The sequence below is a fragment of the Carcharodon carcharias genome, chromosome 9 (genome assembly GCF_017639515.1).
Source record: "Carcharodon carcharias isolate sCarCar2 chromosome 9, sCarCar2.pri, whole genome shotgun sequence".
NCBI classification, from domain to species: Eukaryota; Metazoa; Chordata; class Chondrichthyes; order Lamniformes; family Lamnidae; genus Carcharodon; species Carcharodon carcharias.
Genome location: NC_054475.1, coordinates 154,164,743 through 154,189,764, shown reverse-complemented (window position 1 = coordinate 154,189,764; position 25,022 = coordinate 154,164,743). Strand labels below are relative to the sequence as shown.

Genomic DNA, 25,022 nt, shown 5'->3' with positions numbered 1-25,022 from the left:
GAATGCTGAAAGATGTACACAACAAAACCCTTCGTGTATTTGGTAATGTGTCAAAGTGTTCAACATCAGAGAGCTTCAAGGAATTCATTGCCAACTTGGCAAATGGCTATGGGTGAAGCTTGGAGTTTAATATCTATTTTCACATCAAAGTTGTGGTCAACTCCATCTACACACATGTGGGCTTAACTATCCCACAATGTCTGATGGCTGATATCTCAAATTCCTTTGCAGCACAAGCAACTTCAACAAAAGTCTGAGTGATACAGTGAGAGCTCGGACTGCTGCCTTCATAGTTACGGATACCAGTGTTCAAAGGGGCTTGCAGGGTGTCATGGGAGTCCAACAATCTGTCCTCCAACAGATTAATAGGATTACTGAGCTGCTATCCCAGGGGAATGTCAGTGGTTTCAAGGGGCATGACCTCTCTCAAGTTGGGCAGCATTGGTGCTGCCACTCTGCCAGTGCCCTTGTTGCTGCCTGTCAGGGAGCCAGCTCAGTCTGCTGCCATCCATGTCAGGAAGCTGCTGTCTGAAGCTGGGCCTTCTAGGCCCAGAGTTGCTTGCAGTTGTCCTCCACTGAATATCAGCACGCTTGCACCAGCCATACTGTAGCCACTAGGACAAAACTGTGTGGGAACACAGGACAGGCAAAGGCACATGGAAGACAAGCAATAAGAGAATGCATAAGGGTGATTAGTTTACATTTGTATGCCATATGGCATGAAATTGTGGAACTGTTATTGAATGGGGAATTGGGGTTGACATTACTGATATTTAACTAGTTCTCTGCCTATAGCCGGGAAGCAATGTGCATGCAGTCAATGGCAATCTGCACCATGGGAAAGCCTGTAGTTCAAGCAAATCCTCACACTCACTCCACCTGCTTGTCTTTAGCAAGGAAAAATGAAATGAAATTGGCTCCCTTTGAACAGAATGCCTCAGTGACCTCCCTTACACAACAGTGAACAGCAAACTGAGATGTCGCTAATGTCTCCAGCACCAACCTGGAAGGAGCCACAGGCGTAAGAGATTCATCACCATGGTTGCCTTTACGACCACTGCTAAAGCTCTGTGAAGCTGGAGCTGTGGCTGCAGCAGGTGGCAGATTTTAGTGAAGGCAACTTTAGTGAATTGTAGACATGTCACACATTATCCCTCGCTGAGATCAGATAGGAGAGTTGGTCCTGAACATCCTATGTGGATATGGCCTGCAGCTGAGAACGCCTATTACCCTACTTCTGTGTTTGGCCACTGCTCATTCTCTCATCATGCTGTATACCAAGATCAAGGTCTATTAGTTCACTCATGTCTGGGAACAATTGGGAGTAACAAGGTATTGGAGGTGTTGGCAGGCTTAAAAGTGGACAAACCTCCAGGTCCTGATGATTTGTGTCCCACACCGCTGAGGGAGGCAAAGGAGGAGATCGCAGGGGCTCTGACCCAAATTTTTAACTCCTCTCTGGCCATGGGGGAGGTGCCAGAACACTGGAGAACAGCTAATGCAATTCTGCTATTTAAGAACGGTTGCAGAGATAAGCCAGGGAACTACAGGCCAGTGAGTCTCATGTCAGTGGTAGGGAAACTATTGGAGAAAGTTCTGAAGGAGAGTATATATCGCCACTTGGAGAGGCAAGGTTTGATCAGGGATCGTCAGCATGGCTTTGTCGGAGGGAGGTCATGCCTAACAAATTTGATTGAATTTTTTGAGGGGGTGACCAGATGTGTAGATGAGGGTATTGCAGTTGATGTAGTTTATATGGATTTCAGCAAAGCCTTTGACAAGGTCCCACATGGGAGACTTATAAAGAAGGCAAATGCACATGGGATACAGGGTAATTTGATAAGGTGGGTTCAAAATTGGCTTGGTTGTAGGAGGCAGAGGGTGATGACAGAAGGATGCTTTAGTGGCAGGAAGCCAGTGTCCAGTGGCGTACCACAGGGATCTGTGCTGGGTCCCCTATTATTCATCATTTATATAAACAACATAGATGACTATGTGGGGGGTAGGATTAGTAAGGTTGTGGATGACACAAAGATTGGCCAAGTGGTTAAAAGTGAGGTTGAATGTCTTGGGCTACAGGAAGATATAGACAGGATGGTCAAATGGGCAGATAAGTGGCAGATGGAATTTAACCCTGAAAAGCATGAGATGATACACGTTGGAAGGAGTAATTTGACAAGGAAGTATTCAATGAATGGCATGACACTAGGAAGTTCTGAGGAACAAAGGGACCTTGGCTTTTGTGTCCATAGATTTCTGAAGGCAGAGGGACATGTTAGTGGAGTGGTGAAAAAGGCGTATGGGACACTTGCCTTTATCAATTGAGGCATAGATTACAGAAGTACGGAGGTCATGTTGGAGTTGTATAGAACCTTAGTGAGGCCACAGCTGGAGTACTGTGTGCAGTTCTGGTCACCACATTATAGGAAGGATGTGATTACACTGGAGGGGGTGCAGAGGAGATTCACCAGGATGTTGCCTGGGATGAAACATTTAAGTTATAAAGAGAGGTTGGGAAGACTTGGGTTGTTTTTGTTGGGCAACCTGATCGAGGTGTAAAAGATTATGAGGGGCATGGACAGGGTGGATAGGGAGCAGCTGTTCCCCTTAGTTGAAGGGTCAGTCACAAGGGGGCCTAAGTTCAAGGTGAGGGGCAGGAAGTTTAGAGGGGATGTGAGGAAAAACTTTTTTACCCAGAGGGTGGTGACGATCTGGAATGCACTGCCTGGGAGGGTGGTGGAGGCGGGTTGCCTTACATCCTATAAAAAGTACCTGGATGGGCACTTGGCATGTCATAACATTCAAGGCTATGGGCCAAGTGCTGGTAAATGGGATTAGGTAGGTAGGTCAGGTGTTCCTCACGTGTCGGTGCAGACTCGATGGGCCAAAGGGCCTCTTCTGCACTGTGATTCTGTGAATTGGTTTGTACAGCAGCGCTGATGTCATCAAAACATAATTCAGAACCTGCAACATCACTCCTAATAGACTTTTGAAACTTTAAAGAACTATGGATAATGCTAAAATGTGTAGAATTGTAGCAACAGCCAAAATAATTCAATTATTCAATCTGCAACAAATCTATAAATAGTTGATGATCCCTTTAATTAGTGCTGGTGGGGTGTCCCTTCATAGCATGTGTTCCATTATGTGAGCTTAAGAGAGGATGTGACTGGAACAGAGCTCCAAGATAGCACCACTAGCACCAAGTCAGCATTAAACGCTGATTGACATCAAGGTCTGCATACTTCTGGGGAATGTTACTTGTGCAAGTGCAAACATCTGTACCAAGCTGGCAGTCGGCACTCTTCATGGCAAAGTGTGCAGCACACCGCAGAAACCATTTTGGAATTGTAAGGGCACTCATAGCACCAAAAAAATGATGGTGCTACTGAGCCCAATTTCTTGCCCAAAGTGTTTTTACTTCATGTTCTTTAGCATCTGATTGGCACAGGCAGTTGCCTGGTATTGTTGCCACCTTACAACTGAAGAATGCAGGTGTGATTCCTTTATTCAGCTTTGTTTATCATCCCTGCATGAGCAGTAGAGAGATGGTACGCCAAGACCATGGCGTCTCCCTGCACAAAGCAGAAAGAATTGGAAGAGAGAATCATTGCCTGTATGATTGGCCAGCTTGCATTAGGTATATCGAAGAGAATGTTCGGGAAATCACAAAGCAGGCGTTTGCTTCCTTCAGTAATGACAAATGCATGACACCTTGGTCACCTTTGTAAACACCAAGTAGAAGACGGAAAGTCCCCACCCCTCATTGGAGGTTAAATTATCCAAAGAAATTTGAATTTAAAAATCTGGATAAGATTTCTCATATACTATTCTCCTGTGCACTTAGTGGAAGTTATGAAAGACAAATACTCTCTGAATTGTTAAAAATAATAACAGAATATGCTGTAAACACTCTCAGATTTGGCAGCATCTGTGGAGAAGGGAGGGAGGCAGAAAACAGGAAACCATAGGCCAGTTAGCTTGATGTCTGTCATGGGGAGGTTGTTAGAATTGATCATTAAGGAGGTTGTAGCTGGGAACTTAGAAAAGCTCATGGTAATCGAAAAGAATCAGCATGGTTTTGTGAAAGGGAAGTCATGTTTAACCAATTTATTGGAGCTTTTTGAAGGAATAACATACACTGCAGATAAAGGGGAGCCTGATATGTACTGTATTTGTATTTCCAGAAGGCATTTGATAAGGGGCCACATCAAAGGTTATTGCAGACAATAAAAGCTCATGTGAAGGGGGTAACATATTAGCATGGATAGAAGATTGGCTGACTGGCAGAATGCAGAGAGTATGCATAAGTGGGTATTTTTCTCATTGGCAGGATGTTACGAGTGGAGTCCCACAGGAGTCTGTACTGGGGCCTCAACTTTTTACTATTTACATCAATAACTTAGATGAGGGGAGTGAAGACATGGTAGCTAAATTTGCAAATGACACAAGGATAGGTAGGAAAGTATGTTGTGAAAAGGATTGGAGGTTGCAGATGGATATAGATAGGTGGAGTGGGTGGGCAAAAATCTGGCAAATGGAGTTTAACATGGGGAAAATGTGAAGCTGTTCACTTTGACAGGAAGAACAAAAAAAGCAGAGTATTACTTAAATGGAGAATGGCTGCATAATTCTGAGGTGCAGAGGGATCTCAGTGTTCTGGTACATGAGTCCCAAAAGTTAGTATGCAGGTACAGCAAGTAATTAAGAAGGTTAATGGAATGCTATCCTTTATTACGAGAGGGATTGAACATAAAAGTAAGGATGTTATGCATCAGTTATACAGGGGTTTGGTGAGACCGCACCTCGAATACTATGTACAGTTTTGGTCTCTTTATTAAAGGAAGGATGTAAATGCATTGGAGGCGGTTCAAAGGAGGTTTACTAGATTGATACCTGGAATGAATGGGTTGTCTTATGAGGAAAGATTGGACAGACTGGCCTTGTTTCTACTCGAGTTTAGAAGAGTGAGGGGTGATTTGATTGAAGTTTACAAGATCCTGAATGGTCTTGACAAAGTAGACGTTGAAAGGATGTTTATTCTTGTGGGTGAGTCCAGAACTAAGGGGCACTGTTTTCAAATGAGTGTTCACCCTTATAGGACAGAGACGAGGAGAATTTTTTTCTCCCAGAAGGTTGTGCCTCTCTGCCTCAGAACTCTGCATCAGAAGGTGGTGGAGGCAGGGTCATTGAATATTTTTAAGGCAGATGTAGATAGATTCTTGTTAGGCAAGGGAATCAAAGGTTATTGGGGGTAGATGGGAATGTGGAAATCGTAACACAAGAAGATCAGCCATGACCTTATTGAATGGCGGAGCAGGCTCGATGTGCCGAATGGTCTACTCCTGTTCCTATTTCTTATGTTCTTATGTTCTCTCTCCAAAGAAGCTGGCAGACTTGCTGAATATTTATAGCAGTTTCTGTCTTTATTTCAGATTTACAACATCCTCAGTATTTCACTTTTGTGTCTCTCGATTATTGATCTATTACCACTTCTAAATTGCCTAAAGTATTGCAAAACAGTCAGCATTTAATTTTTGTTTATGCACTCAAGGCTTGGTTTACCACTGCTTAAAACTGGAAGGTTTTCAATGTAAAATAAGATAATTAAACCATATTAGGAAAAGCATTCCAGAGGTTGAACACAAAACTATGTGAAACACTTACAGCCATTCAAGCTGATGAAGGTCTTGGAAGAGCCCCGGCTTCAGAACCGAGATTTGATTGTGGCTCAGAAATCTAGTGTAAGAGAGTAAAAAGATTATAGCTGTTAAAAAGTAGGAAAACTTGCATTGATACTGCACCTTATTACCTCTCTTAAAAAAATGTCTCAAAATGCTTTATACGAATTACTTCGGCTCAACAGAGTCTTATTGGACTTGAAATGTTAACTCTGTTTCTCTCTCCACAGATGTTGCTAGACCTGCTGAGTTTTCCAGCACTTCCTGTTTACATTTCATGCAAATTATTTTTCACTGTTATAAAGTGAAATGCTGTAGACAACTTGCACTTAGTATGGTCCCACAAACAGCAGTCTGCTTTGCAGCTGTTCATTAAGGTTGTGGCTAGGCTACCAGGAGAACACCCTGCTCTTCTCCAATTAATGCAATGAAATCATTAACCTCTAACTGAACAGGCAAATGGATACTCAGTTTAGTGTCTCATCCAAAGAACAGCACGTGTGACAATCCAGCATTCCCTCAATACTGGACCACAGTAACAACCTGGAATTGGTAGCTCTGTGATGTGGGTGCATATGCACCAAGAATTCTGAGTTGAGGGAGCCCCAAAGCTTATTGTTAATCCTAGAACTCTGAATAGTTGGGAGAACTTCATCACATCAATTGGATAAAAGCAAAATACTGCGGATGCTGGAAATCTGAAACAAAAACATAAAATTTTGAAAAACTCATCAGATCCAGCAGCATCTGTGGAGAGAGAAAGAGACTTAATGTTTCAAGTCTGTACGAAGAAGGGTCATACGGACTTGAAACATTGGCTGGGATTTTCCGGCGTGGGTGGGACCTGCAGCGGAGGCTGCGGCATCCCAGCCAGAAGTCCATTGACTTGCAGCGGGACTGGAAGGTCGTAGCGGCAGGCTGGCATGGAAAATCCTGCCCATTAACTTTGCTCCTCTCTCCACAGATGCTGCTGGACCAGCTGAGTTTTCCCAGCATTTTTTGTTTTTGTATCACATCAATTAGAACTGGATTCATATCTATGTGAAAGTACATTCTAACTCATTGTGCCATCCAGTTTGCTTACAGGCAAGTATTTTGTACAGATTATTGGTGAACTTTACATTGAACCTTGTGGAGTTTTAGAGGGGCCATAGAAACAAAGGTACTCCTTCAAAATCATATAGGCTTGTTATTGAACATAAGTAATATTCAGGACTATCATTTCCCCCGAGTGGAGTGACTTGACAAGACCACAAGCATTTAAATACTTACAGTTTCTTCAGCTGGAAAAGTCCTGAAAAGGCTTTGCTAGTTATGGAATGAATCAAGTTGTTTTGCAATGCCCTGTGGAAGAAAACACAGAAATCTACTTTAAAAATCAGGTGAAAAAGATGCAAGGCTACAACTGTAAGGCTACTGACCCTAACAATACACAACCACAGGCAAAGCACAGAAAATTTCAGTTGAATTTTCAGAGTGAGTGTGATATTTGATAGACCTTGCACAGAATGTGATCCAGCCTGCAGGGACTGCTCCATCCGAGATGAAGTTTGAGTATCAATGGCCAGTGTTTCAATGGCGACATCTAAGTTCACTTAGTCATTGTGAAGGTGCATGTTTAACACCAGTTCATATGACTCCCAAGTAATTTTTAAGTATTTGTAAAAGGTGCAACAATAGAATAACAAGAATTTTAAAAATTCTTTCACAGAATTTGGATGTCTCTGGCAAGTCCAGCATTTGTTGCCAATCCCTATTGTCCTTGAAAAGCTTGTGGTAAGTTGCTTTCTTAAACCGTTGCAGTCCATCTGGTGCAGATACATCCACAGTGCTGTTAGGGAGGGAGTTCCAGGGTTTTGATCCAGTGACAGTGAAGGAATGGCGATATAGTTCCAAGTCAGGATGGTGTATGCTTTGGAGGGAACTCGAAAGTAGTGGTGTTTCCATGCATTTGCTGCCCTTGTCCTTCTAGGTGGTAGAGGTTGTGGGTTTGAAAGAGGCTGTCAAAGAAGCCTTGGTGAGTTCCTGCAGTACACCTTGTAGATAGTACATACTGTGTGTCAGTGGTGGAGGGAGTGAATGTTAAGGTTGGTGGATAGGGTGCCAATCCAGCATCATTGCCTGGCACTTGTATGGTGCAAAATCAGTACAGCCTTTTGAAAAATGCCAGCTTTCAATCTGATATTGTTGTGATGACCTTTTTTGCCCAACAATGACTTCCATTTCATGCATGTCTTCCAGAATCTCCACTGATGCAGCAATGAATGGAGGGTACCTTGGAAACGCTGGAAAACCCTTTTTTAATGGTTGCTGTATATGACAGAATCTATTCAACAATAATCAGTTCTGTAATTTGACAGGGTTGTTATTACAGTGGATCCACTTGATTTACACTGTTCGATGGACAAAAACAGCATGTGCTGTTTGGAAAGTAGCTATCTGATCTTGAAAGCCCTGAGAAACAGAAGCATGTATCATGGTCATCATGCTCTGGAAGCTGTTCTGCAGGGTGCTGTCTATTCTCTGTGCTGTTGCTACCAGAGCTGTAATGTGTGCTTCAGAAGAGTTAGGGGCAGCAACTAGTCCCTGGCCATTTCTTACTTGGGGCTCTGCTGCCGGTTCCATTGAAGCTGCCACAAACTTCATTGAAGCCCACACTACAGAAAAAAATATTGCCACAAATTGCAGACTGATGACAAAGTGTTTTAGAGATGTGGATTGAGGGATAAATGTTCACCTGGACAGTGGGAAAATTCCCATTTTTATTCTATAGTGCTAAAGGATCATTTGGGTAGGGGTCTTAGTTTAATCTTATTTGCAAGGCGGCACTTCCAATGGTGCAGAGCTTCCTCAGTACCATACTGGAATGACAAGCTGGGCTGTGTTCAAATCTCTGATGTGGTGCCTAAATTGGTGTCCTTCTGATTCAGAGGTGAGAGTGCTACCACCTGAGCCAAGGCTAACAGCAAAAAGTAAAATTAAAGCCAAAAAATAAAATAAACAGGCATAAAATAGGAAAGTACAGAAGAAATTACGGCTGAAAGACAGGTCAGATTAATAGGTTAAACTTGTTTGTTTTCATTTTTAATTATCTTGATTTGGTATTTAAGTTTGTTGATTGATGCTGCCAGAGCAAGGTTACTGTGGAGGAGCGTGGTCGCCAATGACCTCTTCAGGCATGGTAGGTATTGAAAGATTTATGTTTGTAGATTATGATTAATCTTGTTACAGTTATAATGTAAATCCTCCCAGAGTAATTTTTAATATCCATATGAGCTGAAAACTTACAAAACTGGCCACTTGGGGAAATCTTGGGGAAATTGTCATTATTCTGTTTAACAGTCAAAATGACATTAAATCAACAGAAGTCAAGGTGAGAATTTTCTCCCCATCATGGGGGTTGTGTGGGAGCGGGCGTGGGTGGGCACGCAGCCGATTGCCACCATTTTATGTGGCCGGGCCAATTAAGGCCCGCCCAGCGTGACGCATGCTTGGAAGCGCTGAGCGCTCCTTGTGCGGGTGGGGGGTTGCCTGAGCTGGGGCCTGCGCTCTTTCGTGTATGAGCACAAAAGAGTGCAGAAATCTCCCTGAGGCACAGTGCTGCCTTAGGGAGATTAGTTTCAGTTTCAAAAATTTTAACAAAGAAAAAAAAAAATTGTAGGACAGGTCTCCTCATGTGAAACTGTCACATGAGCTGGGACATGTCTATGAATTTTATGTAAAATTTTTTCAAACCTTTAAAAAACTTTCATGAAGCATCATGGATGAAGTTCCATGAAAAATGCAAAGGCCGTCTGGGCTCTTCACCGACCCACCAAGCTTAAGGTTGGACAGGCAACTCAGTTTATTGTTTTAATTAATAGTTAACTGGCCTTAATAGGCCTTTGACAGTTTGGCAGGCACACAACCAATTCGGGTGCGTGCCCACCGGACTGAAAACCTGAATGATGCGTGGTGATGTCAGGAAGCACACCCGATGACACTGCGTGACATTTTACACCTCAGCGAGTGAGCCCTGCCCCCGCTTGCCAAGCCAAAGATTCTGCCCCAAGATGTGATTAGCTTATTATACATAGGTTCAGATATATCAGATACATACATGTTTTGCTTTTTGTTTCCATTTTTTGAATTTTAACAATAGAAAAAGTTCAATATTGTTTTAAAAAAAAAGAAAACTTGTGTCTTGTACAGATATGTTGGCAAAATCCTACATTCCGCACTACAAGACAACTGCCTTCTCAAACTTGTAGTTTGCATTAAGTTGGTTATTAATATATGTCTCCTCACAGGATCATTACTGGCTGCTATTCAGCTTTCACTGTCTTTTGAAATTCCATGAAAACAGTTTGCCTGAATTGCCTCCCCTTCCCAGTGGCGAACTGTGGATCCAATTTTATGGGTCGGATCCGCTTCCAAGGGAACCAGGTGATCCCAGGTGAAGGCCTGTCACTGGCCTGTTAAATGCCTCATTGGCACAAATGCAGCAGGTCTTCTCAAAAAGAGGTGACACAGGGTCTCACCAGTTCTCCAGCCAGCAGCCAGGACCCCCATTGCATCCACAAGATTCCATCTCTTTCTGAATGGGGAAGAATTAGATGTATATGCTGAATAGCCATATAATCCCAAAATGTTTTAATGGAGGTTATTTTTGTGCCTTCTTGCTGTTTTATATTGTCCTTGTGTACTTAATCTGATGATTGGAGGTAGCTTGGGAATTGGGTAACTTATGTAGAATTGCCAATCCCTTTCCCACACAGTGTCAGCATGTTGCATGTACTTCAATGTGATGATAATAGTCAAGTGGGAAGGGAATTCACCTCAAGATGTCTGTTCATGTGCTATCTATAATTTGCAGTTCTTTTTAGCATAAGAACAAATGAAGAACAAATGAGAGGCACTAATGAGGTGAAGAGGGAGTGGCTCAGAGGATTCAGTTTATCGATGAATGCTTCTCCATGGGATGAGGAGGGGGAGGGGCATGGGGTAACTGACTATCATCACTAAGAGACTGGTCAATACCAATAATTATACATCCATCTCCCATCATATCATTTCTGGATCTTATCTGTTTGACACAGGTTTGCCTCTGGCTCAAATTTGCCCAAGCTATAAATGGCTAAATTAAAAGCAAAATATTGCGGATGCTGCAGATCTGAAATAAAGTGCTGGAAAAACTCAGGAGGTCTGGCAGCATCTGTGGAGAGAGAATCAGAGTTAACGTTTTGAGTCCAATATGACTGTTCTTCAGAGATAAAAACAAAAAACTGCGGATGCTGGAAATCCAAGACAAAAACATAATTACCTGGAAAAACTCAGCAGGTCTGGCAGCATCGGTGGAGAAGAAAAGAGTTGACGTTTCGAGTCTTCATGACCCTTCAACAGAACTAGGTGAATCCAAGGAAAGGGGTGAAATATAGGCTGATTTAAGGTGTTGGGAGGGTGGGGGGGTTGGGTGAGGGGAGAGAAGTGGAGGGGGGGTGGTGTGGTTGTAGGGACAAGCAAGCAGTGATAGGAGCAGATCATCAAAAGATGTCACAGACAAAAGAACAAAAGAGCACATACGTGTTGAAGTTGGTGATATTATCTAAATGAATGTGCTAATTAAGAATGGATGGTAGGGCACTCAAGGTATAGCTCTAGTGGGGGTGGGGGAGCGTAAAAGATTTTAAAATATTTAAAAATAATGGAAATAGGTGGGAAAAGAAAAATCTATATAATTTATTGGAAAAAACAAAAGGAAGGGGGAAGAAACAGAAAGGGGGTGGGGATGGAGGAGGGAGTTCAAGAACTAAAATTGTTGAATTCAATATTCAGTCCGGAAGGCTGTAAAGTGCCTAGTCGGAAGATGGGGTGTTGTTCCTGTTCCTCCAGTTTGCGTTGGGCTTCACTGGAACAATGCAGCAAGCCAAGGACAGACATGTGGGCAAGAGAGCAGGGTGGAGTGTTAAAATGGCAAGTGACAGGGAGGTTTGGGTCATTCTTGCGGAAAGACCGCAGGTGTTCTGCAAAGCGGTCGCTCAGTTTACGTTTGGTCTCTCCAATGTAGAGGAGATCGCATTGGGAGCAACAAATACAGTAGACTAAGTTGGGGGAAATGCAAGTGAAATGCTGCTTCACTTGAAAGGAGTGTTTGGGCTCTTGGACGGTAAGGAGAGAGGAAGTGAAGGGGCAGGTGTTACATCTTTTGCGTGGGCATGGGGAGGTGCCATAGGTGGGGGTTGAGGAGTAGGGGGTGATGGAGGAGTGGACCAGGGTGTCCCGGAGGGAACGATCCCTACGGAATGCCGACAGGGGGGGTGAAGGGAAGATGTGTTTGGTGGTGGCATCATGCTGGAGTTAGCGGAGGATGATCCTTTGAATGCGAAGGCTGGTGGGGTGATAAGTGAGGACAAGGGGGACCCTATCATGTTTCTGGGAGGGAGGAGAAAGAGTGAGGGCGGATGTGTGGGAGATGGGCCGGACACGGTTGAGGGCCCTGTCAACGACCGTGGATGGAAAACCTCGGTTAAGGAAGAAGGAGGACATGTCAGAGGAACTGTTTTTGAAGGTAGCATCATCAGAACAGATGCGCATCCGTGATAAGGTCCCCCTTGTCCTCACTTATCACCCCACCAGCCTCCGCATTCAAAGGATCATCCTCCGCCATTTCCGCCAACTCCAGCATGATGCCACCACCAAACACATCTTCCCTTCAGCCCCCCCTGTCGGCATTCTGTAGGGATCGTTCCCTCCGGGACACCCTGGTCCACTCCTCCATCACCCCCTACTCCTCAACCCCCACCTATGGCACCTCCCCATGCCCACACAAAAGATGTAACACCTGCCCCTTCACTTCCTCTCTCCTCACCGTCCAAGGGCCCAAACACTCCTTTTAAGTGAAGCAGCATTTCTCTTGCATTTTCCCCAACTTAGTCTACTGTATTCGTTGCTCCCAATGCGGTCTCCTCTACATTGGAGAGACCAAACGTAAACTGGGCAATCGCTTTGCAGAACACCTGCAGTCTGTCCGCAAGAATGACCCAAACCTCCCTGTCGCTTGCCATTTTAACACTCCACCCTGCTCTCTTGCCCACATGTCTGTCCTTGGCTTGCTGCATTGTTCCAGTGAAGCCCAACACAAACTGGAGGAACAGCACCTCATCTTCCGACTAGGCACTTTACAGCCTTCTGGACTGAATATTGAATTCAACAACTTTAGGTCTTGAACGCCCTCCTCCATCCCCACCCCCTTTCTGTTTCTTCCACCTTCCTTTTGTTTTTTCCAATAAATTATATAGATTTTTCTTTTCCCACCTATTTCCATTATTTTTAAATATTTTAAAATCTTTTATGCTCCCCCACCCCCATTAGAGCTATACCTTGAGTGCCCTACCATCCATTCTTAATTAGCACATTCGTTTAGATAATATCACCAACTTCAACACGTATGTGCTCTTTTGTTCTTTTGTCTGTGACATCTTTTGATGATCTGCTCCTATCACTGCTTGCTTGTCCCTACAACCACAACACCCCCCTCCACTTCTCTCCCCCCACCGAAACCACCGCCCCCCACCCCACACCTTAAACCAGCTTATATTTCACCACTTTCCTTGGATTCACCTAGTTCTGTTGAAGGGTCATGAGGACTCGAAACGTCAACTCTTTTCTTCTCCACCGACGCTGCCAGACCTGCTGAGTTTTTCCAGTTTTTTTGACTGTTCTTCAGAACTCAGTTCAGCACCTTCTGTTTTTATTATATACGGTCAAAGTTAAATTAGCAATCAGCCAGAACTTGGTTATCAGGGTTCAAGGGCTAAATAATTTGTTCTTTTGATATTAGAAAAATACTCACAGCATATCCAGTTGTCGGTATCTAATGAACTGGTCATCAACAAGGGTTGTGATGTTGTTATGCATTAGCTTCCTAGATTGAGGCAGAGATGCAGAACGATATTAAAGCAGTTCTGGTTTTATATGAAAAGACACTTATTACAGCAATGAGTTCTTATCTGTACACACTGGGTGTGAAAGTGGGGTTGGTAACATCTGTTGTTCAGGCACTACATTTGCCATTCCTGGACCAAAATAGTGCTTGATACATGTTTATGCACTCCTGCAAATTGCGCAGGACATCATAGTGGTGAAGGGGTTAGTGAGTGCACAGGTAATATCTGCTAGAAATTTGCAAAGCAGACAGATCATGACTTCAATCAGTGTGTAACACTGACTTGATGGCAGTGCTGCCATTTTGAAGCTCATCACTCCACCCCATGCGCTCTCTTAAGCTCACCTGGATGAAAACATCTCAAGCAGGAAGGAAACCCCCACCATTGCTATATAAAAAGATCATCAACTACTTACAGTTTACTTCCTGGTTGCTTTCTCCTGGCTATTAATATGATTTTACAACTGTTTGGTGCTTTCCATAGTTGTTTCAAATTGCCCTGGTGTGCAGCATGCATATGATGAAAGCCATGCTGCTGCATATGAAAAAAATGCGTTTCATTAGACCATTGGCCTGCTGAAACACTGTTTCCACTGCCTGGACTGTGTGGAGGAGCTCTGCAATACTTGGCAGAGCTGGTGTCAAGATTCATGGTAGCCTGTTGCATTTTGAACAACCTTGTCATCATGAGGAGACAGCCCTTACCACCAGTTATATGATGAGTGACTGAGGAGCAGGAGCATGGGGATGAAGAGCTGGAAGACGAAGGGAGGAAGAAACTTACTCAGTCCCTTTCTGCCAGGCTGCTGTGAAGTGTTATACCTGTAACTGCAACCCAATTCCCAATTCACCAACAGGCCAACAACTTTGCTACTCTCTTGTCAATGACCATCACAGAATCCACTTGGCCACAATGCAGAAATAAAAGCCACCACAGAATGAACATTCTTAATCACCTTAGAAGGCAGGCACTAAAGGAAGACACTGCGTGCCTTTGTCTATCCTAGTGCTCCTGCGCAGTGCTGTCCCAGTGGCTGCTGCACACCTTGTGGAAGGCTTGTGCCTTTCAATGGAGGAGACTACTGATGGCCTTGGGAGATGACCTCGAGAAGCCATGGTCTAGAAAGCCCAGCTGCATCTTACACCATCTCAGCATGAGAAATAGAACTGGGCTGACTGGTGGACAGACAACAGTTAGGGCACTCACGAAGTGGCAAAGGATAAAAGCACAAATGCTGTCATCCCAAGAGAAGACAGCAGGATCATGCTCCATGGAGCCACTGCCACTCCTTCGGGGTGGTGACTCAGCATCCTCCTGATAATTTTTTGGAGGCCAGATTGCTGGGCTGAAAGAGTTAATGTTTCACCTGAAAGTTCCTTCAAACACGACCATCTATGATAGCAGAAAGTTGAACTTGCATGACAGCAGTCTAAACTTCCCCTGCAGTACTCAGGTGTCGGTTGGCTGCTGCTTCCCTGCAATGGAAGTTACGACATTGGCCATCAGATGCTCCATCATGCTTCAGTCCACAAGTATGCAAATGGAGTTGGCTACCACTTCCACGCTGGAAAGGATGGACTCCAAGCTCGGCGCAAAGCTCATGCCATGTTGCTGGAGGACTCCTCCCTACTCCTTCACACTGATGCAGGCTTTCAGGTAGGCCACCAAATGCACCAGATACTTAGCTGTGCATACCCATTCATCAACCGTCTGCAGGACAAAAGTGGATGCTGGAAATCTGAAAAAAATAAAACAGAAATGCTGGAACAGCAAATCTGGCAGCATCTGTGAAGAGCGAAAGAGTTAACATCTCAGGTCGATGATCTTTCATTTGAACAGTTTTGATGAAAGACTAGTGACTTGAAACATTAACTCTTTCTCCCTCTCCATAGATGCTGCCAGACCTGCTGAGTATTTTCAGCATTTTCTGCTTTTATTTCAGCCTTCTTATATAGCTTGGTCCATTAAGTTCCCTTCTGAGTTATCTGCATTAGAACTCATAAGAAATACAAGGAGTACGCCATTTGGCCTCATGAGCCTGCTCCACCATTCAATAAGATCATGGCTGATTTGCTCATGTTTCAAATTCCACATTCACATCGACCTCTGATAACCTTTGATTCTCTTGCTAACAAGAATCTATCGACTTCCACCTTAAAAACATTCAATGACCCCGCCTCCGCTGCCTTCTGAGGTACAGAGTTCCAAAGTCACATAACCTGCAGAGAAAAAAATTCTCCTCATCTCTGTCCTAAAAGGGTGACCCCTCATTTTAAAACAGTGCCCCCTAGTTCTGGAATCACCCACAAGGGGAAACATCCTTTTCATGTCCACATTGGCAAGACAGTTCAGGATCTTATATACTTCAATCAAATCACCCCTCACTCTTCTGAACTCCAGTGGAAACCAGTCCATCCAACCTTTCCTCATAAGACAATCCACTCATTCCAGGTATCAATCTAGTAAACCTCCTCTGAACTGCCTCCAATGCATTTATATCCTTCCTTAACTCATATACTACTCATGTACTAGAACACCTAGATCCCTCTGCACCTCGGAATTCAGCTGTCGTTCTCTGTTTAAGTAATACTCTGCTTTTTTATTCCTCCTGCCAAAGTTAACAACTTCACATTTTCCCACATTATACTCCATTTGCCAGATCTTTGCCCACTCACTCAACCTATCTATGTCTGTCTGCAATCTCCTTATGTCCTCTTCACAATATACTTTCCTACCTATCCTTGTGTCATCTGCAAAATTAGCTACCATGCAATCGCTCCCCTCATCTAGCTCATTGATATAAATCGTAAAAAGTTGAGGCCCCAGCACAGAGCCCTGTGAGACTCCACTTGTAACACCCTGCCAATCAGAAGAAGACCCATTTATGTATATTCTGTTTTCTGCCAGCCAGCCAATCTTCTATCCATACGAATATGTTACCCGCTTCCCGATGAGCTTTTATTGTCTGCAATAACCTTTGATGTGGCACCTTTTCAAATGCCTTCTGGAAATACAAATATAGTATGTCTACAGGCATCCCTTTATCCACAGCGTATGTTATTCCTTCAAAAAGCTCCAATAAATTGGTTAAACATGACTTCCCTTTCACAAAACCATGCTGATTCTTTTCGATTACCATGAGCTTTTCTAAGTTCCCAGCTATAACCTCCATAATTCTAACAACCTCCCCATGACAGACATCAAGCTAACTGGCCTAGAGTTTCCTGTTTTCTGCCTCCCTCCCTTCTTGAATAGAGGGGTTATATTTGCTGCTTTCCAGTCTGATGGAACCTTTCCAGAATCTAGCGAATTTTGGAAAATTAACACCAGAGCAGTTACTACCTCATTAGCCTCCTCTTCTAAGTCCCTAGGATGAAGTCCATCAGCACCAAGAGACTTGTCAGCCCACAGCTCCATCAGTTTGCTCAGTACTGCTTCCCCAGTGACTGCAATTTTACCAAGCTCCTCTCTCCCTTCCACCTCCTGATTTACAGCTATTACTTGGATGTTTTTTGTATCCTGCATAGTGAACACAGAAGCAAAGTATTTGTTCATTCATTCGCCATTTCCTTATTATTTACTATTAACTCCCCACTGTCACTCTCTAGAGGGCCAACACTCATGCTACTTACTCTTTTCTTTTTAAATACCTGTAGAAACTCTTAATGTTCATTTTTACATTTCTAGCTAGCTTCTGCTCATACTGTAATTCCTTTCTCCTGATTAACCTTTTAGTCATTCTCTGCTGTTCTTTATATGCTGATCAATCATCTGTCCTGCCACTCATCTTTGTGCAGTTATATGCTTTTTCCTTACATGAGGCTTTCCTTAACTTCTTTAGTTAATCACGGATGGTGGGTCTTCCCCTTCGAATTTTTCTTTATGGTAGGAATATACTTACTCTGAATATTTTGAAATATCCCCTTAAATGTCAGCCACTACTCTATTAATCCAGCCTCTATCCTAGTATCCCAGTTCACTTCAGCTAGCTCAGCTTTCACGCCCACATACTTGCCCTTATTTAAGTTTAAAATACTAGTCTTGGACCCACTCTTCTCCCTTTCAAACTGGATGTAAAATTTAATTATATTCTGGTCACTGCTACCTAGGGGTGCCTTTACTCTGAGGTCATTAACTAATTCTGTCACATTATACAATACCAAGTCTAATATAACTTGCTCTCTGGTTGGTTCCAGAATGTGCTGCTCTAAGAAACTCTCAAAAACATTCCAAGAACTCCTCATCCAGGCTACCACTGCCAATCTTATTTTTCCAATTTATATGTAGATTAAAATCACCCATGATTATTGCTATCCCTTTATCGCAATATTTCTTCTTGAATACTTTGTCCTACATTGTGGCTACTGTTAGGGGGCCTGTAGACCATTCCCACCAGTGACTTCTTTCTCCTACTATTCCTCATCTCCACCCAAACCAATTCTACATCCTGATCTCCTGAACCAAGGTCATCTCTAACTATTGCACCAATGATATTGTTGATTAACAGCGCTACCCCTCCATCTTTACCTAGCTTCCTATTCTTCTTGAATTTCATGTACCCCTCAATATTCAGGACCCAACCGTTGTTGTCCTGCAGCCACATCTCTGTAATTGCTATTAAGTCATATTTATTTACTTCTATATGTGCTATCAATTTATTTACTTTGTTACGAATGCTACGCGCATTCAGATACAGAGCCTTCAGTTTTCTCTTTTTGTTATCTTTGTAACATCTAGTCTTGACTGCTGGTGTATTCATAGGTTTTTTCTCTCTGTCCCTTCCTGCCATACTTTGACCCCCATTTCCGATATTACTATTTTGCTCTCCTTCCTTGACTTGCTACATCTACCGAAGTTTGATCCCTCACATCTCGTTTCATTTAAAACCCTCTCTACTCCCCTAGTTATGTGATTCACAAGAACACTCATCCCAGCATGGTTCAGGTGTAGACCGTCATAACCTTACAGCCCCCACTTCCCCTGTACTGATGCCAGTGCCCCACAAACCGGAACCCACTTCTCCCACACCAGTCTTTGAGCCACGCGTTCGCCTCTCTAATCTTACTTTCCCTATGCCAATTTGCATGTGGCTTAGGTAGAATCCAGAGATTATTACTTTTGGGGTTCTGCTTCTTAATTTTATGCCTAGCTCCTCATAGCGACTAGGCAGAGCTTCTTTCCTTGCCCTGCCTACACAGGCCATGACAACTGGATCCTCCCCGTCCTACGGCAAGTTCCTCTCCAGCCCTGAACAGATGTCCTGAACCCTGGCACTGGGCCGGCAACACAGCCGTCTGGACTCTCGCTCTTTGCTGCAGAGAACAATGTCAATCCCCCTCATTACACTGTCCTACTACCACTACATTCCTGTTTGCTCCCCTGGCTTGAATGGCTTCCTGTACCATGGCGCCATGGCCAGTCTGCACATCCAACTTGCAGATTTCGCTTTCGTCCACAATGATTGTGAACACCTCAAAACTGTTTGACAATTGCAAAGTCTGAGGCTCCTCCACTACTGTCTGCTCGATCCCTTTGCCTGCCTCACTCATGGCCACATTCTCCTATCCCTCACTGCTGACCAAAATAGATGACCCTGTTCTAAGAGATGTGACCCTCTACTGGAACAAAGTGTCCAAGTATTTCTCCCCCTCCTTTATGTTGTGTAGGGTCTGCAATTCGGCTTCCAGATCAATAATCCTGCTCTGGAATTGCTCTAACTGCTTACGCTTTCTGCAGATGTGTTTGTCGTGGATTGACTTGGAGTCCAAAAGTCCCCACATTCCAGACCTGCAACGTAACACCTGTCCTGCCATTCTAACTTATGTTATTTAGATAACTTAATTTAATTACTTTCTTCCTATGTATGCTACAATTTACTTATTGAATGTTAGTACCAATGACAGCCAGAAGTTATACGCTTCTTAACTACACAGGTATGTCGTTTACGTATTTGTTTTATTTATTTTATTTTTATTGCTTTTTTATTTTTATTGTTTTATTTTAATTTTAAAGTTTGTTATTTTTATTAATAGATCTACCTTAACTTCTGTATCCTAGGGGAGAGGATTTTCCCCTCATCGGGCGGACACGCTGGCTGGGTCTGGGAGTGGCTGCGCAATGGTCTGCCGCCTGCAACCGGGCCCTGACCACAACTTCACACTGGCTGGCAATTAATGGCCAGCCAGCATAAATCACATGCTGCAATGCTCTGCGCTACCAGGGTGGGGAGGAGGGAGGAGGGCAGACACGGAAGTTTGTGCATACGCATGAGTGCGTTCACGGAAATCTCCCTGAAAGCACAGAGCTGCCTCAGGGAGCTGAAAATTTATAACATTAAAAATAAAGATTTAAAAAATAAGGAAAACATGTCCCCTCATGTGACTGTCACATGAGCAGGGACATGTTGCAAATGAATTATGCAAACTTTTATTTTTAATTAACATCGGAACCCTCATCCTGCCTGGATCAGGTTTCCTCAAAACTCGAATGGCTGCTTGGCCTATTCACCCGCCCGCCAACCATAAGGTTGGACAGGTAGGGAAAAATCCAATTAATTGATAGATTAATGGGTTTAACAGCCTTCTTAATTGTCAGCGGGTGTGCTGTCGACTCATGCACGCGCCCGCCGACCAAAATATCGCACAATGACATCGGGACATTCGCCCGACGTCATTGCGTGCTATTTCACACTCGTGTGTGTCGGGCACGTGTCCCCACACCGAGGTGAAAACTCAGCACCTAAGCTTACATAGAACATTTACCAGCCAATCAACTTATCAGCTAGCTGCCTGTAACATCACAGTTGCCTTTTTTCCCCCACTGATGCCTCTCAGCAGCTGAAATGGTGCGCTCTTCAGTTCTCGACTGTCTTCCGCAGATCCACTCTGACTCCCAGCAAGGTAGGATCATGTGCAACCATACCCTCCAATGAGCTGGGACCTCCATTACCATGCCCTGTGCCCTACACTTGCAAATCCCGTCTCTATACCATTCTCTAAATTAGAGTCAACGTTAGCATCTGAATTGGTGGCTGCAAGTTGCCGGTGTGCATTCATCAGCCTTCTTGGTGTTCCTCCACCACCTGGCAAGGTTACATTTCTTGGATGTATGAAAGGAGAGAGGCACAAGGGTAAGATTATGATGATGGGAGTGAACGAAAGTAAGAAGTACATGCTGACACCATCTGCAGCTTGTAAACCAGAAGAGATTGTGGGATGAGGGGAAAATAGAACTTGAGAAGGATTAAGGGCTGGATTTTCACTATCAAGGCAGGTATTTCAAGTTTAAAAATTTCCCAACTTGACAGACCAACCTTTACGTGCTATTTTTGGCCCAGGGAGGTGGATGCAGGTTGGAGTCAGGCCCACCTGTCCCCAGTCATAGACCAGAGCTGGCTACAGAGGCGGCCAAGACCCGAGGCGGGATGGTTAAAAAGCCAGTTTTGGTTCTCTAGGACTTCATCACAGCTATTTGGATACACTTTAGGCCCTTATGCATATTTGGATGAGAGCCCAGACTCTCGTAAAAGTATTAACTCTGTTTACACAGCTGGAGAGAAGTATGGACTTTGCTTGATTGACAATCAAATGAACTTAAAATAAACTTTTTTTTCTCTGCTCTTTTGTCAATCTCTTAATGTTTATTTGCACAAGTTAAGAGGTGTCAAGTGCTTAAAGTTTCTGTTATTGATGCTTTCATGGTCTGTTTGATTGACACTTTTTTAGGGTTGTAATAACAAGAGTGTTGTTTTTGGAAAATTATGAATGAGTGTTTCTTTCTAAGCAGCTCCACACATGCCATTCATACTCTAGGGTTCATTGGCTCTGTACAGAGTGGATGCTAGGTCATGGAAGGGCCACAAGTTGGCATGGAGAGCACAAGGGGACATTATTGGTGGGTGGGGGCATTGAGCTGACATTGAGTTAACATGGGGCTAAAAGGGTCCATGGGCGTGGGTGGAGGAGCACGACTTGGCATGGAGGGAGCATCGAGGCATGGGAAGATCTTTTGAAGGTACCTTTCAAAAGGTTCTGAATCCAGACTAATGTTCACAATTCCTCTAAGGGGCTGCAAATCACAAGTCATGGAGAAGCTGGCCCAATTCCATGAAAATTGCAGGATGCTAGAAGATGTCAGTTCCCGCAATGGAGTCGGTCAGGTTGGCAATGTAGGGTGCGTGTTCACTACCTCACCCTTATCCCATGTTAGCAGAAATTGAGGGTGCTGGGAATGGCCGTAGTTGGGGGGGGGGGGGGGGTGTGGGGGGCGTATCTTGCTATTGGGTCCTGTCTGACATTTTTAAATGACTCTCCAAATGACTCCATGAAAATTCAACACTAATTGTGAGGACACCATCATCTTTGTTGGCTTCAGCTCTGCCACTGGCCACAGCCTTAGCAGTGGGTATCCCAATAAGAGCCAGTGCCATCTCCTGCATGGGGGTTAGGGCATAGCTGTGCCTCTGTGGGTAGCCCCTGCAATCTCTGGTTGTGCACCACCTTCTCCTGCAAGAGAGAGGGAAGCATCTGTTCCAGGCACAATGCACCCAGTGCAGGCTAGCTTTAACTGGTACCAGGAAGTTATGATTTAGGCCTCCTACTGATGCATGCAGCCAATCAGCAGTGCAGTTAGCACTGGCTGCGCACAGGAATCATTCTAATAAGCAGGCAGCACCAAGTTGGTGTTGGCATTGCAATCAATAGCAGTGGGTTAATTCCACATTGTGATCCCTGTTCCTGATTCTGGGGGCTATCCAATTTAGTCCCCTTTGTTCCCATTTCTTTAGGCCTCATTGGTCAAACATCTTCATATTCACAGATGTTTCTATAGAAGAGAAGATATGTCATCATGCCATTCCGGTGTTACGTACTCTAATATAATTCCTTCATTCTTTCCCATACTTATTAATATTTTTCATCTTCCCTTTTCCAGCAGCAAGCATGTGATCCACCATTTTTTTTTGCTGTTCTTTGGCTTTTGGGGTTTGTGATAGTGTTTTAACAATTTTTCCAACTCTTCCTTTCTATTAACCCCTTTGTCCTGTAACTGCATCAAACAGCCCAAAGTAAGATACGTGAGTTCTGGTGATAGGTCATTGACCTAGAATATTGGGCTGAATAACATGGCAGTGGGGCAATGGGGCCCTGCCAGAAACCATGTTGGCGTGAAGCTGACCAACATGCCGAACAGCCTCGCAGCTATAAAGCCCTGCGTGGCTCATTAACCAAGGCTGAGTGGGACTTCTACCCCTCAATGGGGCAGAAGTCCCGCCCCCTGGAGCTTCCAGCCAATCTGATTTTTAATTTAGCCCCTAGCTGCTCGTGTTCCCTCAGCAGAATCTCTTTCCTCGTTCTACCTATATCGTTGGTACCCACGTGGATCACGACAATTGGATCTTGTGTGTGGCTGTGACTATGAGTGAGGCAGGTAAAGGGACCCAGTAAGTGGCACTGCAAGAGCCTTAGCCCTTGTCCTTATCCAACAGGATCGAGATTCTTGCTCCCTGTGTGGATGAGAGCAGGGACTGTAGGGAGCATGAGCAAACTGACCATAGCACCGTGGTACAGGGAGCCATTCAAGTGGGGGAAGAAAAGAGAAATGTAGTTGTAATCGGGGATAGTATAGTAAGGGGAATAGATACTGTTCTCTGTAGCCGGGATTGAGAGTCCCGAAGGCTGTGTTGCCTACCTGGTGCCAGGGTTAAGGATATCTCATCTGGGCTGCAGAGAAACTTGGAGTGGGAGGGGAAAGATCCAGTTGTTCTGGCCTACGTAGGTGCCAACGATATAGGTAGAATGAAGAAAGAGGTTCCACTAAGGGAATACAAGTAGCTAGGGGCTAAATTAAAAAGCAGAACCAAAAAGGTAATAATCTCTGGATTACTACTTCAGCCACGAACTAATTGGCACAGGGTCAATAAGATTAACGAGGTAAATGCGTGGTTCAAAGATTGGTGAGGGAGAAATGTGTTCGAATTCATGGGGCATTGGCACCAGTATTGGGGAAAGAGGGAGCTATTCCATTCAGACGGGCTCCATTTGAATCATTGTGGGACCAGTGTCCTGGTGAATCGCATAACTAGCGTTGCAGATAGGGCTTTAAACTAAATAGTGGGGGTTCAGTTGCATGGAAATATAAAAAATCAAAGCTTAAGGAGAGGGCAAGAGTGCAAGTTAGTGATGAGGCTGATTGTTACCAAAAAGTGAAAGGAAGGGACAGAGTGTGTGAACGCCATATTGCACCAAAGAATCATGTAAGAGTAGGGAAAATTGACAATAGGGCAAACTTAAAGATTTTGTTTCTGAATGCACATAGCATTCAGAATAAAACTAATGAGTTAGCAACGCAAATAGAGATAAATAGGTATGATTGGTGGCGATTACTGAGACGTGGTTACGGAGAGAACAGGTTTGGGAGTTGAATATCCAAGGGTACTCAGTGTTTCAGAAGGATAGGCAGGAAGGAAAAAGAGGTGATGTAGCTTTGTTAGTAAAGGAAGAGATCAGTGCTATAGTGAGGAATAGTATAGACACTGGAGAGCAAGACGTAGAGTCAGTCTGGGTAGAAATAAGAAATAGCAAGGGAAAGAAGTCCCTGGTGGGATTAATCTATAGGTCCCCAAACAATAGTTCAGCAGTAGGGCACAGTATAAACCAGAGAATACTGGGAGCATCTAAGAAAAGCATGGCAATAATCATGGGTGATTTTAATATGCATATAGACTGGACTAATCAAATTGGCAAGGGTATCCTCGAGGGAGAATTCATAGAGTACATTAGAGATTGTTTCTGGGAGCAATATGTTGTGGAACCAACCAGGGAGCAGGCTATTCTGGATTTGGTTTTGTGTAATGAGATGGGATTAATTAATGATCTCATAGTAAAGGATCCTCTATGGAAGAGTGATCATAGCATGCTAGAATTTCAAGTTCAGTTTGAGAGTGAGAAACTTGAGTCCCACACTAGTGTTCTAGAGTTAAACAAAGGTAACTACATAGGCATGAGGGCAGATTTGGCCCGAGTGGACTGGGCAGGAAGACTACAAGGTAGGACAGTTGATGAACAGTGGCAGATATTTAATGAGAAATTCAATTCCTCCCAGTAAAATATGTTCCAAAGAGGAAGAAAGATGGTAAGAAGGGGAAAAAGCATCCATGGCTAAGCAAGGAAGTGAAAGATAACAAAGGCAAAAACTAAGGCATACCAAATTGCAAAGGTCAGTGGCAGGCTGGAAGATTGGTAACTTTTAAAGATCAACAAAGGGTTACTAAAACAATAATAAAAAGAGCAATGGTAAATTACGAAAGAAAACTAGCGCAAAATGTAAAAACTGATAGCGAAAGCTTCTACAAGTATATAGAAGGGAAGAGAGTAGCTAAAGTGAACGTTGGTCCCTTGAAGGATGAGACTGGGGAGTT

General features: G+C 43.9%; 1 protein-coding gene across 5 annotated transcripts in view; it reads right to left on the bottom strand.

Annotated features, from left to right (window-relative positions):
* Positions 1–25,022, bottom strand: part of rxfp2l (relaxin family peptide receptor 2, like) — a 144,303-nt gene that overhangs the window by 64,528 nt on the left and 54,753 nt on the right. For 3 of the 5 annotated variants that reach the window (XM_041196217.1, XM_041196221.1, XM_041196220.1), the window contains exons 5-7: positions 13,513–13,584; positions 6,954–7,025; positions 5,668–5,739 (exon numbers count right to left, since the gene is read on the bottom strand). In XM_041196217.1, coding sequence (XP_041052151.1) covers positions 5,668–5,739; positions 6,954–7,025; positions 13,513–13,584 — 216 coding nt within the window. Of the gene's footprint in view, positions 1–5,667; positions 5,740–6,953; positions 7,026–13,512; positions 13,585–14,972; positions 15,015–25,022 lie in introns of those variants that run through there. The other 2 variants (XM_041196222.1, XM_041196219.1) reach the window with 2 other exon arrangements.